At 35.4% G+C, this 17,492-nt stretch overlaps 3 protein-coding genes across 5 annotated transcripts; 2 read left to right on the top strand and 1 right to left on the bottom strand.

The window, feature by feature from the left end:
* Nucleotides 1-834: 834 nt before the first annotated feature.
* Nucleotides 835-7,679, top strand: LOC111477060 (small glutamine-rich tetratricopeptide repeat-containing protein 2-like). The gene is made up of 10 exons (XM_023121013.1): nt 835-1,119; nt 1,546-1,802; nt 2,453-2,486; nt 4,340-4,476; nt 4,722-4,788; nt 5,125-5,224; nt 5,856-6,019; nt 6,200-6,246; nt 6,341-6,391; nt 7,023-7,679. Exons 1-10 carry the CDS (start codon nt 1,047-1,049, stop codon nt 7,413-7,415), a joined length of 1,323 nt encoding a protein of 440 aa, XP_022976781.1. The 5' UTR covers nt 835-1,046; the 3' UTR covers nt 7,416-7,679.
* Nucleotides 7,680-8,525: 846 nt separating this feature from the next.
* Nucleotides 8,526-14,120, top strand: LOC111477021 (long chain acyl-CoA synthetase 9, chloroplastic-like). 3 transcript variants are annotated; one of them, XM_023120950.1, is made up of 12 exons: nt 8,526-8,886; nt 9,379-9,854; nt 10,074-10,154; nt 10,443-10,709; nt 11,137-11,268; nt 11,364-11,537; nt 11,649-11,878; nt 12,374-12,491; nt 12,730-12,861; nt 12,943-13,077; nt 13,149-13,352; nt 13,779-14,120. In XM_023120950.1, the coding sequence occupies exons 2-12, from the start codon at nt 9,408-9,410 to the stop codon at nt 13,941-13,943; spliced, it is 2,085 nt and encodes a 694-aa protein (XP_022976718.1). In that variant the 5' UTR covers nt 8,526-8,886; nt 9,379-9,407; the 3' UTR covers nt 13,944-14,120. The 3 variants fall into 3 exon arrangements, with proteins under 3 accessions (XP_022976718.1, XP_022976719.1, XP_022976717.1); XM_023120951.1 differs by lacking the exon at nt 8,526-8,886 and adding an exon at nt 9,106-9,214; XM_023120949.1 differs by lacking the exon at nt 8,526-8,886 and having other exon boundaries at nt 9,240-9,854.
* Nucleotides 14,121-14,689: 569 nt separating this feature from the next.
* Nucleotides 14,690-17,246, bottom strand: LOC111477108 (uncharacterized protein At4g08330, chloroplastic-like). The gene is made up of 2 exons (XM_023121103.1): nt 16,791-17,246; nt 14,690-15,424 (listed from the first exon to the last, which is right to left on the bottom strand). The coding sequence occupies exons 1-2, from the start codon at nt 16,898-16,900 to the stop codon at nt 15,031-15,033; spliced, it is 504 nt and encodes a 167-aa protein (XP_022976871.1). The 5' UTR covers nt 16,901-17,246; the 3' UTR covers nt 14,690-15,030.
* Nucleotides 17,247-17,492: the final 246 nt, after the last annotated feature.

Here is a 17,492-nt window from a genome sequence, read left to right as displayed (position 1 = left end):
TGGAGAAAAATTATCCTTGTATAGTCAAACTTAACTTTCTTTCAGATGATCATTTTTTAATCCCAGGATCAATTTTCCAGAGCTTTAATTCATGGCTTTGAATCCATCTTTCATAAATTACTGTTTCTTTCTCATTTGTTCATTCCTTTTTTTCTTCTTTTACTAATGCTCATATGTAAGTGTATACATATGCGCACACATATACACACATATCTATACATACATGCACGTGTATATATACACACACACCTTTATCCCTATAGGTATGTGTGTATATATATCTATATATGTATGTATGTATTTATATATATGTGTGATTCACGAAACGGAAAAAAAAAAGAAAACTTTGATTCTTAATATCTGAACTCAACTTTTGTTCTTATTAAGAATGAGAAATAGAAGTGGAATTGAAAGTCATATTTTTTTTAATATTAACTTTTAAATAGAATACAATCTACTGATTAAATTCAAAAAATAAGATAAAATATATCAAATATATTATTAACCAAATTGGGAAAAAAAAAAATCACTTTTTTTTCTTGGAGGAAAAAGACATTAAACATTATTTTTAAAAGTTTGGTTTTCATATATATTATAATTTCAAATTTTTAAAAGGGTTTTAAAAGTATTCATAAATTTTTTGAAAATTTGAAGTTATTTTATAATTTTTTTTTTTTTTTTTTAAAGTTTTAAGGTATTATAGATTTTTTTTATTTTAAGTTTTAAAGAGTATTTTAAAAAAAATGAATTTTGGCATTTTGTTATTAATTCAATGTGCACAGTAATACACGTTATTCGATTCGTACCTCTCTCTCCTCTTCTGTTCTCACGAAAAGTATATTTGGGTTCTATTGCAGCCTGGAATTGGAAGTTACCGCCATTCTTCTTTTACTCTTCAGGACCATCAATCAAAACGTTCTTAAGCTTCTCAACTTCCTCATCACTCCTGGAATTCCAAGCATTCTCTGCCCCGTCGCCGGATTTTTCCTCATACCTCCATTCTAGGTTTACAGGCGGAGCCTCGTTCTTATCATGTGTGTTTCTCCATGGCTAACTTGAGAACCGACTCTCCAGTCGCTTGTCGCATCGTTCGTGCCTTTCTCGACTTCCTTAACTCCGGTTTGTACATTTCTCCTTTTCTTTGATCGCTTTTGTTCTTGTGTTGAGCTGTTTTCAGCGTTCTTCACTAGGCTTTCGTTTCTTCTTATGGCTAGCGCGATTGGACAGTAGGTTTTTTTTTTTTTTTTTTTTTTTTTTTTTTTTTTTTTTTTTTTTTTTTTTTTTTTNGAGCACTGGCTTGATTTTTTTTTTTTTTTTTTTTTTTTTTTTTTTTTTTTTTGGAAAAAAATCTTAATATATTTCTTCGCTCTTGTATTCTTGAAAATGCTTCTTGTGAGATGTCATGTTGAATTTGTGTAAATTAAGCGATTTTGGTGGAGTGGAGCGTTGTGTTGTATTATTTAGTGTTCAATTACTCTTTGATGGTTGTTTTAGGGTTTTCACTAAGCAATTCGTTATGTGATGTATTTTTCTTCTTGTCTGCAGTGGAACCGGGTCCAGGTGTTGATGTCGAAGGCCTCGAGGTCGCAAAACAATGTTTAGAACAAGTGTTTAAAGTTGAGTCTCCTGCTGCCGACGAGTTGACGAAATTCGATTCACTGGTAGACATTTTTAGTTCACCAGAATCTTCTCAGCGTTCTGGAACCAGTTCATTTGTTGATAATGGAGCTGTTCCAATGGATCATCACAGTCCTCTCGATGTGAATGATTCTGATGCCATTTTGTTAAAGTCGAATCCTCAGGTCAGCTTTCGTTTCAATCTTCTGTTCTCTATGAGAATTTCAACAATATTAAGTCATCAATTCTCTGTGATAATTTCCATTTGTTCATCTTAATATACGCATTAGGTTCCAACCATATGTGTTTATAGAATTAACATGCTAAGTTTATCATCACTAGGATAACACTGAAATATGTAATCATTTGTATACAATATGTAAGCATGGAAAAAGGTGTGTCCAGAATGAGATTCTACCATGTGCTATGTGTTTTTATTCCAATATTTTGAACCGAAAGTAGAAGTGAAACTTACATCCCCCTGAATTTCAAATCAATGTTCAATCAAGATATAGGCAGTTTGTAGTTAACTGCCCCGAGTGTAAGGTATTAATTTAATCCCCTATAATAATTTTCTCTTTTTTTTTCCCTTTCTTTTTCATGGAATAGTTTGTCTATTTATTCTACTTCTTAAAAAAATGGTATTGCTAAGTATTGTTACTCCGACTTGGAAAATATCCAAATTATATAATTTTGTGAACACTCGTAAATGTTTCTATTATTAGCCTTCATTTGAAAATATTTTGAATTCAATCAATTGATATTGATCTGATCAAATCATTGCATAGTTTTTATTTTTGTTGATTTTTGACTTCCCTTCTGTCAATTAATCCAGGGGAATGATTGGTCGAGAGAGTCTCATCCCGTTGGTGGGTTTTTTTCTCTTCTCTTTTTTTCTTCCTTGCATACCTTTGTCTTTGTATTTTTTCTTTTTGGAATGTAAGTTTAGCTGTCACCCTAGAAAACAGAAACTACACATCAGCATCCCACCTTTATTATCTCTTGTTCTTCAAGATTCCCTCTTAGGTTTTCAAGGCTATGGAGAAGTTGTGAACACTTGTTGGAAAGGTGTTTAAGAAGTAGAAGGTTCATGCTTGGCTAGTTTGGAAATTTTGAGCACTGTCCTCTCAGTCTAGATATGCAGGCGAACTTTGTTTTTTGCATATGGAAAAAGAAGATTTTGACCCTGATCTATAATTGGCTTTGGTTACACATGGAAAATAGTTCTCTTTTTCATGCTAAAAAAATAATTACTAAATATTTAGATCAATATGAAAATCAAATCACAGTGAAATATAGCTATCATACCTGCTCGAAACTTCATGTGGAAATTTCGATTCACCTCTCTATTTCCTAACTGTAAAGCAGGGAACAATAATGATATTGTGTTCTGGGAGGACATTTAGAAAGGGTGGTGGAAAAATTGCACTTATTAGATGTACAGTTCTTCACTTGTTTGGTCACCATCCATAAGATGAACTGCAATAGCCACTGGACCAGGTTCAGACTGAATTCACAACATCAAGTTTGCATGAAAAGCGGAAGAATTAGACCAGTCATCTTTTTTAATTGCAAAAGCCTCTTTTTTTTTTTTTTTTTTTTTGAACCATAAACAAAATCTTTTTCAAAGATGATTTGTAATTTGGAGTTGTTACATTTATCCATTCTTTTATTGCCTCCTTGTTTAAGTTTGCCTTCAGAAAGTCAGATATTTCTTTGAAATTTGGAGAAGCTGAGGCTACATTTGATAATGATTTCATTTTTAATTCTGTCTTTAGAAGTTATGCTTATTTGCTCTTCAACTTCTTTGGTATGTTTTCACTATTCTTACTAATAAATTTGATTTTTTTAGTCAAATTTCAAAAATGAAAACAAGNTTTCAGAAGCTACTCCTTTTTTTTTTTTTTTTTTTTTGGTTAGTTTTATAACTTTTGACTTAGATTTTTTAAAATGTTTTTGAAAAATAGATAACAAAGCAAATAAACATGTGGGAGTTTATGTTCTAAGTTTTCAAGATGAGTAAATAGAAGACAAAATTGTTATCAAACCTGGTTAGCAATTTGTTGTAGAAAGGAAGGTCTTTGCCTCCTTGTATCATATTGGTTGTTCTTTTTGTAGTTGGGCCCATGAACCCTTCTTGGTTAACCATATTTTTTCTCTCACATAGCTTTACTCTTAGATCATGGATCAAGTCTTATATCAATTTAGTATTTATTGCAACTTTCAAAGAAAGCATCATTCTTTGTTTCATGGAGACGTTCTTGGAGGAGCTGCTAGTAGGAAGAAGGGTTATTTTAAAATGTTCACTTTAAGCAATTTCTTGGATTAGTTGGGTTGAAAGAATCAAGTCTCACGGAAGACAAGGAGAGTATGGAAGACTTGGGGAAAAAGTTATAAATAACCTCGTATTCTTGATGAAGAGTATGGAAGACTTGGGGAAAAAGTTATAAATAACCTCGTATTCTTGATGAACAGCCTTTTTTTCCTTCCATCTTTTCTTTTCCTTCTTGAAAGAGGGGATTGCATTTTCTTTTCTAATTGGAAAATTGAAAAGGGATTTTTTTTACCCTCTTCTTTTGTATATTCCTCTCTTTTGTTAATATATTATATGTTTTTCTGTAAAAGAATTTTATAAGATTATATACCTTGAATCAATTAAATTGGTGGTTTGGAATTTTTTTTTTTTTTTTTTCTTTTTTCATATTGATCATCATTTTTGCAGGAGTATTGCAAGATGAACTTTTTGGGCAATTTGTTCTTGCACTTGAAAAACTTCACTACTTTAGGACTACAGCAGATGGGAGGGATGATCCTGACCAACTCGAGCGAGCAACACGTTTGTTTCATGATGCGCTTGGAGTATGATTTTTCTTGTAGTTTTGTTGTTTTAAATGAATTTTATTTCTTTGTGTACACCATTTTCTTTCCCTTTCACGCATACCAGTGTCTGTTGCTTGATATTCTTAATGCAGGCAATATCATCTCTGTTACTGACTCATTGTCTCTCATACATGCTTTTACTTTTGAAGTGTATCGCTCTCTCTCTCTCTCTACCCCTGCCTGCTTCCTTGCATAATCCTCAACCAAATTTCTTATTGTATCAGGAGATGAAAAGATCTGGATGCACTGAAATTAATCACAAAAATCTGGCTGAGTCCTTGAAATCCCTTGGTACCAAGACTACTACAAATCTTTACTCTAGGAATAATCTTTTTTTCCTCATTTTCTCTTATGATGTCCTGCTTTTCTGCACACTCATTTAATGTGGTAAAGGTAAAAATAGGTTCCCCTCACACAAATGTACTGCTTAAATCCTTTTCTCCTTATTCTTTCAGGCCTACGTTTATCCTTTAGTTGATAAAATAAGACATTGTTTATGCAGTACAATTGGAAAATTTTCGTTTCTTTTTTCTCCCATTATTCGATAATTTCCACAGGACAAATTCAATTATCTATCAGCCCCACTTGCTGAGGTGTTCTAATATGTAATAAAATGTTTTGTTTTAGGTAACGGCGCTATGCAGTCAAAACTATACACTGACGCAATTGAGTTATATAGCTGTGCAATCGCACTATGTGAAAATAATGCCATTTACTACTGTAACAGGTAGAATGCTGTTAATTATAAAGATCATGCATGTGAATTGCGATTGAGTAGCTTGTCATGGAAAGTTAAGGAATATCTTTTTATTTTGTGTGCCGGAGATAAGAAACAGATTAATACATTCATTCATCTTTCTGAGTTAATGGAACTTAACATTTATCAAATTTTCCTAGAAGACTTGTGGATGATTTAGATTCCTGGACTTAATTAGGCTTTCTTTTTCCTCATGAAGCAGAATGTTAGACCCCCAATGATGATACAATATATCAGGAGGGGTAAGAAAAGGATTGTCATCGACCAGTTTGTTAGACGGGTGAGGGGACCACGAGGGAATGTGGCAGTCTTTCTTTACATTACTGCAATATTTTTACGAATTTCTTATTATCCTTCAATTTTTTTGACATTAAATACTGTAGGATCACACATGCAGATACTGATTACATCTTTGTGCCTGGTTATTCTGGTTAACTTGGCTTTTCTTCCAATTTTAGTTTCAATTAATTTAAATGTATAGAAGTCAAATTAATCGCTGTTATTTTCCTCACCCCTGCTTTTTATTAATGATTTTTCTTTTCAATATGTCATTAATTGTATTTTTTTTCAATGTCAAAAAAAAAAAAAAAAAACTCCTTAGGGCGGCTGCTTACACCCAAATCCAGAAATACTGTGAAGCAACAAGAGACTGTTTGAAATCCATTGAGATTGATCCAAATTATAGCAAGGCATATAGTCGTCTGGGCTTGGCTCTATATGACCAGGGAAACTATCGGGATGCCATTGATAAGGGATTCATGAGAGGTTGGTGTGACTATAAACATTAGAACCCATGCAAGTTATATTTAGTGAAAGGAGAATCGAGATTTGTTTTCTCTCTCTCTAGGCACAAAACTTGTATTAAATTATGCAAGTACTTGTTTCACAGACTATGTTTCGTTACTCATATCTGCGTGCATTTAAAATGTTAGCTTTAACGTGCAGCCTTGCAGTTGGATCCAAACAATGACGCTGTCAAGGAAAATATTCGAGTTAATACACTGACTTTCACCATTACTGCAACTGGTTCTTATATTACTTCAAACTCTACTAGTGTATGACAACGTTTTATTTGAATCATCATAGGTAGCTGAACAGAAATTAAAGGAAGCACAGCGTCAAACTCAACATGAGCAGGTACAATGTGCTTTATTTTCTCATGAAATGAAGGGTCCTTATACACTAAAATAATATCATTATGAAGACAGAGCTTTTTGTTTGACCAGCATTTTTCGATTCAAATAGTCGGTAAGGTGTAAATTACATTTACCGTTTTGATAGATTCGTGTAGGACCTAATTCATTTAGCCCTCTATATTTTCTTGTTTAGCTTCTTATTGGAGGCCCTCAGATCATTGCTAGAGTATTTTGGTCTACATTTATTATCCTTCTCTCTTAAGTTGTGAGACAATAATGGAGTTATAGAAGTTAAAGAGTGCAGGAACCCAGAGACAATTTGCTACGTCTCACTTAATATTCAACCTTACGTTACGTTGTTGCTCGTACTTGTCAGGGTTTGCAGGAGTACTTTTTTCGTTTTCCATAGTGTTTTTAGTATGTAATATCTTTCTATGACCGTCTAGAGCTGTTGGGAAACTGACTTCATTGATGTGATGTCAATGAAATGGCTTCGCCTACCAACCATGCCATTGTTCAGCTCGTTAATTTTTGCTATGGTTTTTCGTGCTCATCCTTTTGCTATAAACTCGTTGCACTCCGCTACCTAGTTGCAATGCTGACCTGCACGGTTTATCTACGATTCTATGCAGGGTTCAACAAGTCGAAGTCGAGAATTCCAAAACCAGTCTGGTGGTGGAGGGTCAAGGAATGACAGCCCCCCATCTCCTCCTCCTTTTCCTTCTATGCCATTTAATGTCACTCTACCTTCTGAAATTTCAAACATGTTCATGAACATGGCTGCCAATGCTACAAACCCATTGCACGGGCAACATCCCGAAGACAGAAGAGAAGCGAATAGAAGCGGAAATGGTTCAGGCGATCCCGGAACGAATATGGATGGAAATTTCAGTTTCAGCATTGGAGATGGAATGCCACAGGATATCAATGGTGCTTTGAGATCTATGATGCAGATGTTCACCGGAGCAGCAGCCCCTGGTGGAAACCCTCAGGAGAACGTCAATGGAAGGCCCCCACAAGGCTGAAAACAATTGGTTGGTATTTTATTGCACAGAATCCCTTCTATTTTACTGCTTTTTTATTGCCTTCCTTTCTGTTTGCTCGTATTTAGTTGTGATTTCCATGCCTTTTACATCCTTCCTTTGGGCGGTGGGTATGAATCTTTGGGACAAAAATCTTCAAATAAGTGTTCTATATTAGCCACTTAACTAACTTGTTTTTTTATTTTATTATTTTTATTTTTTTTAAATTGAACTGTTCTATGAATTTTGCATCTTATTATAGAAGCTTATTCGACTTCTTTTGTCCAAGTCAGTTCTCGAACTCGGTCTCTATCTATGCAAAACGATTATATAATATTTTCATTTTTTATTCCCCTCTTTTCTGTTTGCTAGTTAGTTGATTCCCATGCCTTTTATATCCTTTGAGCAGTGGGTCCCTTTTTTCTGTAAAAGTCAACTCATGAGATTTGGATTTTTTAACTTAATATTTTAACTCTTGCTTGATTTTAGTATTATTTTTTTAATTGCTAAAAGGAAATTGTATTTTTCTTTTAAAATAATTGATTTTTCTTTATTTCAAATACTTTTGAACTTCAAGTAACAACGTCAAACTTTGATTAAAAATAATAAAAAATACCCTTAAATTTATTTAAAAAAACATTCTTACTTACTGTTTTGGGAGGAATCCCATAATATTTTGTTTTAAAACTATTTATTAACTTTCAAAAGGGTATTAAGTAATATAAAGAATATTACTTTATATTTCTTTTAAAGGGGAGTGGTTACAAAACTCACGTCATGTAAAATTAAATAAATATTAATCAAAATTCTCAAGAAAGGAAAAAAAAAATACAAAATAAAGAAAATGTTAAATTTTGTACAAAATTATTTATTTAGTTTTAAAATATTAAAAAATCCACATGTATCAAATACCAAATATAAAATTGAAAAGTATGGTTTGATTATATTAAAAAAAATTAATTGAAAAAGATTTATTATCTACAAATTTAAAAATCATTTATTAAAAAAAAAAGACACATATTTGGAATGGGTCAGATAACTAAAATGAACGGCCAGGATTTAAATTAGAAATGTGGAATTTATCACCTACTTCTCACAGTCCGTGTTCCCATTTTCTGATAGCCGAGAGTTGGGGAGTTCCAAATCCGAACGTGGATCCGTACGGTACAGCCCATAGCCAATAGCCATAGCGTGCTGCTGTCGCCTTCATTCATTGCTACGCTTTGAAAGTCATGGCCTAAACTCAAGCTGATTCGCTTTCAATCTCTCCCTCCCGCATTGACGCCTTCGCCTGATTCCGTTTTTTGCATTTAAGTTTGGTCGCTTTCTTCTTCCATACTCGGATTTTACTATTACGAGCTGCTTTTGCCGCGAATCTGTTTCTGGATCTTGATCTTTGTTAATGTCTAATCTGTGAATTCGCCTCCTGCTGTTCTGTTGTTCGTTGCGTCTGCGGTGAGCGAAGAAGCTCAAGGTACGAATGCTTGATTCGTCTGCTTTAGAAAATTCGGTTTTGCTTTGTGATTGCTTGTGTGACGGTATCTCGAATTGTTTTTTTTTTTCTCTCTCTCTCTCTCTCTTTTCTTTTTGGCTTTTACTTTATTGGTTGGTTTAGTTTGCCTCGCATGTATGGTAATGTGGATTTGAAAGGAATTTCTGTTTTTTGCTATTTTTTCTTCGTTTGTGATACTTTCATGAGACGTTCCTGTTGGTGCTTGGATGGAATTTGGGAAGGTGTATGCGGCGTAGTTTTCATCGAAAGGCCGTATAGTTTTTTGAAAGGAGAACTGTCAGACTTCTAAGTACGATAAATTTTATATTCGGTTTAGTCGTTTTGTTTATTTTCGTTGTTATTTATCAACAGCTATTGATCGAGTCTTCATGTTGATTCATTTTGTTGTTTGTGATCAACTAATACTCTGTAAATGATCTTGCTGAATTTAGTTTTTTTCTTTTCATCTCTTAGTTGCACTGGGTGCTTGAAATCTTCAAGAAATGAGTGCATACATCGTTGGTGCTCTCTTACCTATTGTAGTTACACTTGTCTTACGGCATTCCAAAAAAGCAAAGAAAAGAGGATTGCCTGTTGATGCTGGTGGAGATCCTGGGTTTGCTGTTCGGAATAGCAAGTACACTGCGCCTGTGGAAACAGCATGGGAAGGCGTCCTTACTCTTGCTGAACTGTTTGAGTACTCATGCAAGCAGCACCAAGACAGACGCTTACTTGGAACCCGCAAATTGATCTCAATAGAAACTGAGGTAACTGCAGATGGAAGATCCTTTGATAAGGTTCATTTGGGCGACTATGAGTGGCTAACATATGGCCAAGCATTTGAAGCCGTGTGTAGCTTTGCTTCTGGACTAGTGCAAATTGGGCATAATAAGGGAGAACGTGCAGCAATCTTTGCTGACACTAGAGAAGAATGGTTTATTGCTTTGCAGGTTTTTCTCTTTCTTGTTTTGTTGTGTAAATTGAATCTATATTTGGAATAAGTTTTGAGACTTATTTTTCTTTTGTCAAGAAATGTTGTCTATGCATTTTTTGATATTTTATTCTACATTAATTTATTTGAGCTCTAACTTTTTGCCAATTTATAGAAATTGTATCGCCAAATGTTCTTTGTAATTCTATGATATGACCCGTTTGTTTTCTTGTTCCAGGGATGCTTTAGACGTAATATCACTGTTGTAACTATCTATGCATCTTTAGGGGAAGAGGCATTATGTCACTCGTTGAACGAGGTACGCTCTCTCTCTCTATCTCATATGTATGCGCATATGCTACGCACAAAATTAAATGAAGCTACATTTTTTAATTCTCCAAATTCATCGCACCACCATTATTCCTACTTCAAATTGTCAGAAACCAGGATCAGGAAACGAGCCAAATGTTTATATAAATATGTTTTTGTTCTCAAATTCTCTCCCCTATCTTCTTCACGCTCATTTTGTTTTGTTGGTTATCTCTTACCAAGCATTGAGCTCTTTTGATTATTTATACATGATTATGATCTTTTTTTTCATCTCCAGACAGAAGTCACGACTGTGATATGTGGCCAGAAAGAGCTGAATAAACTGTTAGGTATCAGTGGACGGCTTAAGACAGTGAAGAATGTGATATGTATGGATGAGATTCCTCAAAGCATTATAAACTCTGAGATGATCGGGAACTGGAAAATTGCCTCATTTTCTAAAGTTCAATTGCTTGGCCAAGAATGTAATGTTGGTGCCGAGTTACCCATTTCAACTGACATTGCTGTTATAATGTATACAAGCGGAAGCACTGGATTACCCAAGGTGGGAAACGTCTATGTTTGTATGTAGGTACTTATATGCACGCGCACATACACATATATGTACATTTGCACAAACATACGTACATATATACATGCAAACTTACCTATACATTACTCAAGTTTCATTTCTGATATTTCCAAATCTCCGATTATTGTGTTATATACATTATATTTCCTACGCTTCTGCTATGAATATTCTCTCTGCACATAGGAAACTTGAGAGCTTAATATATCTTGGAATTTTATCTTTGTTAAGATAAACTATGATTCTCCTTAACTTAATAATAACGTGAGATTCTGTGTTGTTTTTCCACTGTATCTCAGTGTTGTTTGCATCTACTTGTTTGGTAGTTGACTGTTTTGTTTGAAATTTCCGTGATGACCTGGAACCCTTTCTGATAGTTAATTAATAATGGCTGTGAGAACAGGGTGTGATGATGACACATGCAAATGTCCTGGCCACAGTTTCTGCTGTCATGACTATAGTTCCTGGTCTAGGGAAGAAGGATACCTATCTCGCATACTTGCCTATGGCTCATATCCTTGAGTTAGCAGCAGAGGTCTTTGTTCTTTTAATTTCATAATTTTGTTTATGCTGTTCAGTAAAATTCAACCATACATTTCTCATTCTTATGTGTGATATTTGTTTCTATAGAGTGTAATGGCTGCTGTTGGATGTGCTATTGGATATGGGTCTCCTTTGACACTTACTGATACGTCTAACAAGATTAAACGAGGGACAAAGGGCGATGCAACTGCTCTTGTGCCAACAGTAATGACTGCTGTCCCAGCAATTTTAGATCGTGTTCGAGAAGGGGTTCTTAAAAAGGTCTGTCAATTTTGCATGCGCGTTTTTGTTCATGTTGCATTTATTTGAACACTCATTATGTGCTATCCATTTATCTGGGTGTGCTATATTAATATAATCTTCTGATTTCAGGTGAATGTGACAGGTGGATTAGCAAAGAAATTGTTTGATTTGGCATATTCTCGTAGGTTATCTGCCATGAATGGTAGTTGGTTTGGGGCTTGGGGTCTGGAAAAGCTTTTTTGGAACTTTCTTGTGTTTAGAAAGGTACGAGCAATTCTGGGAGGCCGGCTTCGTTTTCTGTTGTCTGGAGGGGCCCCCCTTTCTGGCAATACCCAAAGATTCATCAACATCTGTCTCAGGTATGCATGCCATGAAAATCTTATGAATGCCATAGACTGATGCACCTATCATACAGACAATTATCCAAGAAACAAATGAACCTTTACTGCTGGATTTTTAAATTTCAGATGCCTATGGACTATTTGATATCCAGATACTAATTACACGAGATGCCAAATAATGTGCTTGCCTAGATTCATATAGGGTTATAAACTGTTTCGTGAGGTTTGAACCTCAGTGTTTTTTTTTTTTTTTTTTTAATGGCATCATATATTTTGTTGATCCAATTATATCTGCTGCAAAAACTATCCAGGATTATTGTTAATAAATAAATGCTAATGAATGCTGCACGTGACGGATACAACTTGGTAGTTGACAGAGATGCTAAAGTCCTGCAACCAATAATAGGCATTAAAACTTGGTTCACGGTCCATTATTGTACTATATATGCATGTGCATGCATTAGCATTGCAGTTACCATCTTGCTTATGTATCTCGTGGCATCCTATTCTCAGTGCTCCAATAGGGCAGGGTTATGGTCTTACTGAGACTTGTGCTGGTGGGACATTCTCTGAGTTTGATGACTTAACCGTTGGTCGAGTAGGAGCTCCACTTCCTTGCTCATTTGTTAAGGTATCTATGCACCCTTGTGATTCATTGATCCTTTATTGATACGTACAACTATCTGTGTACAAGTACAGGTATTTGTATGTGTTACAGGGTAGTTTACAAGTATGCTGGGCATTTATAGTACTAAAAAGTGCTTAAACAAAATATCCAACCTTGACAATTCTACTAAATGTTGTTCTTCTCTGATCATAACATTTGTTCTCCAGTGTTCAACTTTAAGGCATTTGTTTTACTTTCTCAGTTGATTGATTGGCCCGAAGGTGGATACTTAACCAGTGATTTGCCAAGGCCACGGGGAGAAATTGTAATTGGTGGTCCAAATGTTACACTTGGATATTTCAAAAATGAAGAAAAAACTAGAGAATCATACAAGGTAAAGTGTCCCTGTTGATAGCTGTAGTATTTTTTTTTTCCCTCAAATTTGCAAATGATGCAATGTCTCTGTGTTGCAAAGGTCGATGCGAAGGGAACGCGGTGGTTCTACACCGGTGACATAGGACAATTTCATGCTGATGGTTGCCTTGAAATTATTGACCGCAAAAAGGATATAATTAAACTTCAACATGGAGAATATGTTTCTCTGGGGAAGGTATAACATGCAGGATTCCTTCTTTTATTTATCTTTTCTATGATGTTTTAATGGTTACTTTTTCCCTACAGGTTGAATCTGCACTCAGTGTGAGCCCATATGTTGACAATATCATGGTGCACGCTGATCCCTTTCATAGTTACTGTGTTGCTCTTGTTGTGGCCTCTCAAAAAGCAGTAGAAGCGTGGGCTTCTAAGCAAGGAATTAATACAACTGATTTCTCTGTACTCTGTCGTCAAGAAGTAGTGAAGGAAGTGCAAGCCTCACTCGTAAAGGTACTTATATTCTGCCATGGATTTGGTGTTTGCTTCTTAATCCCATCCCAACATGCTTTTCACGAGCACCTTGGGTTCTTCATTTACCATCTTCCCAAAACAACCAACTTCCTAATTCTCACCTAGCTCACACGAAGATTTTCAATCCTCTACTTTGCTGATTGAGCTATACCACCCATTTCATTTTCGACACATAAGACTTGTTTATTTTAATAGAAGATTTGAACCGAACCAATGACACGAGCATTCCTCGAAGAAAAGAATGCAAAAATTGGAACATTTTGAAATCCTCCTTTTTTGATACACACTCAATACACATACAGTTTTTGAACCAAATTGATATGAATATTTATTCTAGCCCAAGTTTCTTTGGTGTTCTTGAAGGAAACTAAAAGAATGGCACCATGTTTTTATACTCATTGACAGGAAGCAAAGAAAGCACGATTAGAGAAGTTTGAGATCCCTGCAAAGATCAAATTGCTGTCTAACCCATGGACGCCTGAATCTGGGCTTGTTACTGCAGCGCTCAAGCTTAAAAGAGATGTAATTAGAAAGGCTTTCTCCGAAGACCTCTCTAAATTATATGCCTGATGATGATGATGATGATGCTTCTACACAGCTTTGGATTAATTCTCTCTATTTGGCCGTCTTGTGATTTTGGTTTGCTCTTAATTATATTTCAAGGCTGTCGTCAACTATTCATGAGTTCTGGAATTTAACTTCTAATAAGAAATGAGAAATGGCGCCAGTTTTGCTTTTCCTAGCTAACATTTGATGTCATTTTTGTTATTAAATTAACACTTTCGAGTGTGAATCAGTCGCACTCGTACTCTAAAGAAAGGCTAAATATCACTTTGGTACGGGTATACACATATAAGTTTCTTTTGTCCATTCAATTAGTTTATCGATCTATACACATAAGAAACTTGGTGTGTATGAATTAAATCAACATGTTTTTTAACTTGAAAGAATTCAATAATTCGATGAAAAATTTAGTGGGTGGATTAGTGGGAACTAGCCTTTTAAACTAGGCTATCCTCATGTTACCATAGTTAGTAGTCGCTACCTGGACGAGTACTGTAGTTGCGATAGTCAAAGTCATTCCATTCTGGAGACTGTCCTCGATCAAAAGATCGTATTTCTGAATTTTCATAAGGTCCCCCTGGAATTCTTTCCAAAGCTTGTTGAATAATTTTTAGGGATTCCGTCATCTCACCAAGTCTGACTAAACAACGAGCTAATGAATCTCCTTTTTTCCACTGAACTTCCCAATCAAATTCGTCATAACACTCATAATGATAAACTTTACGAAGATCCCATGGTGGTCGACATAAAGAGGCATTGGAATGAATCTTTATAACTAAATTATGATACTTGTGTACTTCTATACTTTAAATAAATACAGATGAAAATGCATTGTTGTTGCAAAACAAAAATGATGAAAAAAAGAGGCCAGAAACACAACAGTAGCTTTGAAACAATTCATTCTAATAAATCATACTTCAGTTTGCAGGAACAATATAAACTGTGAGTCCTTTTCCTTTACACTTGGCTTCTTCCATTTGAGACCCGATTCTTCTATTCACAAGTAAAACAGCACATATCGAGAATCCTGCATTTGTTTCTGCTAGTAACTCTTGACCAATTCATAAGCCTTTGTCCTTGTCCTTGTCCTTGTTTAAATAACTTGGAGACTGGTTTCGTGGGAGGACGAGGGTTGTAACGCACGAATTTTCACTTCATATTTCATGCACCTAGAGACTTCATTAGGCAAAGATGAATCTGATCCATCTGAAACAAGTGGGGAGGAGGAAGTATGGCTAGTGTAAGCATTTCCAATATGGTTTCCACATTTTCGACACAGTAGTTTGATTCTACGTTGAAACAGACCCCAAGAGTGCTTCGAGAAATGAGGCACACATTGAAGTTGATCAACCTGTGTAAATCTGCTCTCGTCGATGTTTAGAAATGATATGATCCCTCGCTTTATTGATTTTCCATATTTAGAGCCAATGGTCGATATATTGCGGTTAGAAGAGCTCAAGTTCAGTTCATATCCACAAGCACCACAGCTGTATGAAATAAACCATTGTCATTACAAGTTCACCAGAAACTAAGAAACTAAGGAATTAGAGGATTCCCAACTCTGAGGCATATCATTGTTGGCCCTATTAATACTCGTGCTTAATAAAACTGATCTTGGGTATATAGATATATATATTTGACAATGACTCACAGATGTATAATTGTCATTACCTACCATTTCAATCAAAATTAGAAAATAATAAAGCGTTTTCGATTCTCATCCAACACAAAGCTACTCGAATCCCCATCGTCACATGTCAAGGTTTCCAATTCCATGGGTCCCATAATGCTCTGAACTCAATGGCTGCAAAGGAGTTACCGGTTCTGAGCCTTTTCTCGATCTTTATGTTCTAAGGGATCAATTCTAGGACAAGATTTACCAACTTCATCTTCCCTAGAAACAGGATTTGCTACAAGGTGTCATAATATGAGGCAAGTCCATGACTTCTCGATTTGTTGTCTGGAAGGAGTTATAGGAGAGTTCAATTAGCATTATCCACAATGAAAGTTTACGACTCTTCTCTTTCTCATCTTCCAAGAACATCTCACATCCCTCAGTCTGGGATCAAATATATGTTTGCTACTGCTGCATTTATGTTTAATTGTCTGAGGAAAAAAAAATCCTCTCCACTAGAAAGATCAGCTGACAGTAGATTTTATGTTCGACATCGTCGAGACGGTCTTAGACCCTACTCACCAGTCCAACGTCTATCTACAAAAGGGTCCTATCAGTTAAGCTATTTCGTAAAAGAACTTTTGGGTAGTTGTTCTTCTCTTTTCCTTCATGAAATGTGGAAAAACTACATGGCTATCACAGAAAGCAGAGGGAAGAATTTCAAATATGAAAAAGAAGGGAATGCCATATATACAGCAAAGATGTCACATGGCAGAGTTCATTACGTGTTCCCCAACAGTTGGTTTAAATAAATTCTTAATAGGTCAGACCAGTTGGTGCCCTACAGTTCTGCTCTATTACAGTTCTTGACAATTCTCCAATTACATTATAAGCACAGAAAATTTTTGTTTATGTATTTGCCCTAAAATCTGCTGAATTCCCCTCGACTACTGTCCAATGTAACCCAACCCAAACAATCTTTCACCAAAAGCCGGATCAGATCGTTCTCAAAAGGCAATCACGATTTTAAGAATACTAATCAGTTCGAAATCGATTCAATTAATGTTGCAAACCAAGAAATGGTCGCCAAACCATCCCTTAATCAGGCAAATCAATCCAATTCTTCGATCAGAACATGAGAAAAAAGAAAGCAAAAAGAAATTCAGAGGCTCCTACAGCATAAAGTAGAGCAACAAATTGACCGCACAGTAAGATAGAAGCCAGAGATTAGATTGAACCTGTAATAAACATCTCTGCGAGAAGAAGAAGGGCAGAGCGAAGGCGACGAAAAGGCCCGAACGTGAGTTCCTTCGACGTGATCGTCTCCGAAGACCGGCGACTGTCTCATTCTTCTGCTTCAGAATACGACGCCGACTTCGATGCTGCCTGCAACGTTGACAGAGATATCGCGGCCGTAAATGGCGAATCACAGTTGCTACAAAAAAATGATTAAATCTTGACAGTAGCGATCAAGTTCCGACATAATCTGAGCGAGGTTCAGGAACCAATAACAAAAGCTGCGACCTAAGAACAAAAATTGAAGTTTCTACGAGACGAATTGCGGTGAAAGAGAGAATCGGAAGAAGAATGATGATCAAAAGCGCAGCTTGAAGACGAAAAATTGAAGAAATCGACGGGGAAAAAGGAAACAGATTGTTTTTTCTTGTCTATCTGTATTTTCTCAATAATTTCTCCACACCCAAAACCGCATTTTAACGGAAAAATAAGATTTAATTTGATTGTGACATTTCAATTGGCTAAGTACCTTAAATTATACATTTTTTTTAAAAAATAAATAAATAGATAATGAGTTGATAGAAGTATTTTTCCATAAATAAAAACAATTAGCAAAAATATTTAACCAAGCCTTCCCGAGTTAGGTTAAGGTGGGTTGGAATAGAATTTTCAGCCAACCCGAAACTACTCGAATAAACCGAATA

Source organism: Cucurbita maxima, unplaced genomic scaffold, assembly GCF_002738345.1.
Source record: "Cucurbita maxima cultivar Rimu unplaced genomic scaffold, Cmax_1.0 Cma_Scf00003, whole genome shotgun sequence".
NCBI classification, from domain to species: domain Eukaryota; kingdom Viridiplantae; phylum Streptophyta; class Magnoliopsida; order Cucurbitales; family Cucurbitaceae; genus Cucurbita; species Cucurbita maxima.
The sequence above is the reverse complement of the archived record's forward strand: the minus strand, read 5'-3'. Positions and strand labels throughout refer to the sequence as shown.

Bases quoted from the DNA above. Each gene is read 5' to 3' on its own strand.
- LOC111477021 (XM_023120950.1), top strand. From the start codon at position 9,408: ATGAGTGCATACATCGTTGGTGCTCTCTTACCTATTGTAGTTACACTT. The intron at 9,855-10,073 runs GTTTTTCTCTTT...TTCTTGTTCCAG, and splicing joins AATGGTTTATTGCTTTGCAG to GGATGCTTTAGACGTAATAT. The intron at 10,710-11,136 runs GTGGGAAACGTC...CTGTGAGAACAG, and splicing joins GAAGCACTGGATTACCCAAG to GGTGTGATGATGACACATGC.
- LOC111477060 (XM_023121013.1), top strand. From the start codon at position 1,047: ATGGCTAACTTGAGAACCGACTCTCCAGTCGCTTGTCGCATCGTTCGT. The intron at 1,120-1,545 runs GTTTGTACATTT...TCTTGTCTGCAG, and splicing joins TCTCGACTTCCTTAACTCCG to TGGAACCGGGTCCAGGTGTT. The intron at 6,020-6,199 runs GTTGGTGTGACT...TTTAACGTGCAG, and splicing joins TGATAAGGGATTCATGAGAG to CCTTGCAGTTGGATCCAAAC.
- LOC111477108 (XM_023121103.1), bottom strand. From the start codon at position 16,900: ATGAGACAGTCGCCGGTCTTCGGAGACGATCACGTCGAAGGAACTCAC. The intron at 15,425-16,790 runs GTTCAATCTAAT...TATTTCATACAG, and splicing joins CGCAGAGATGTTTATTACAG to CTGTGGTGCTTGTGGATATG.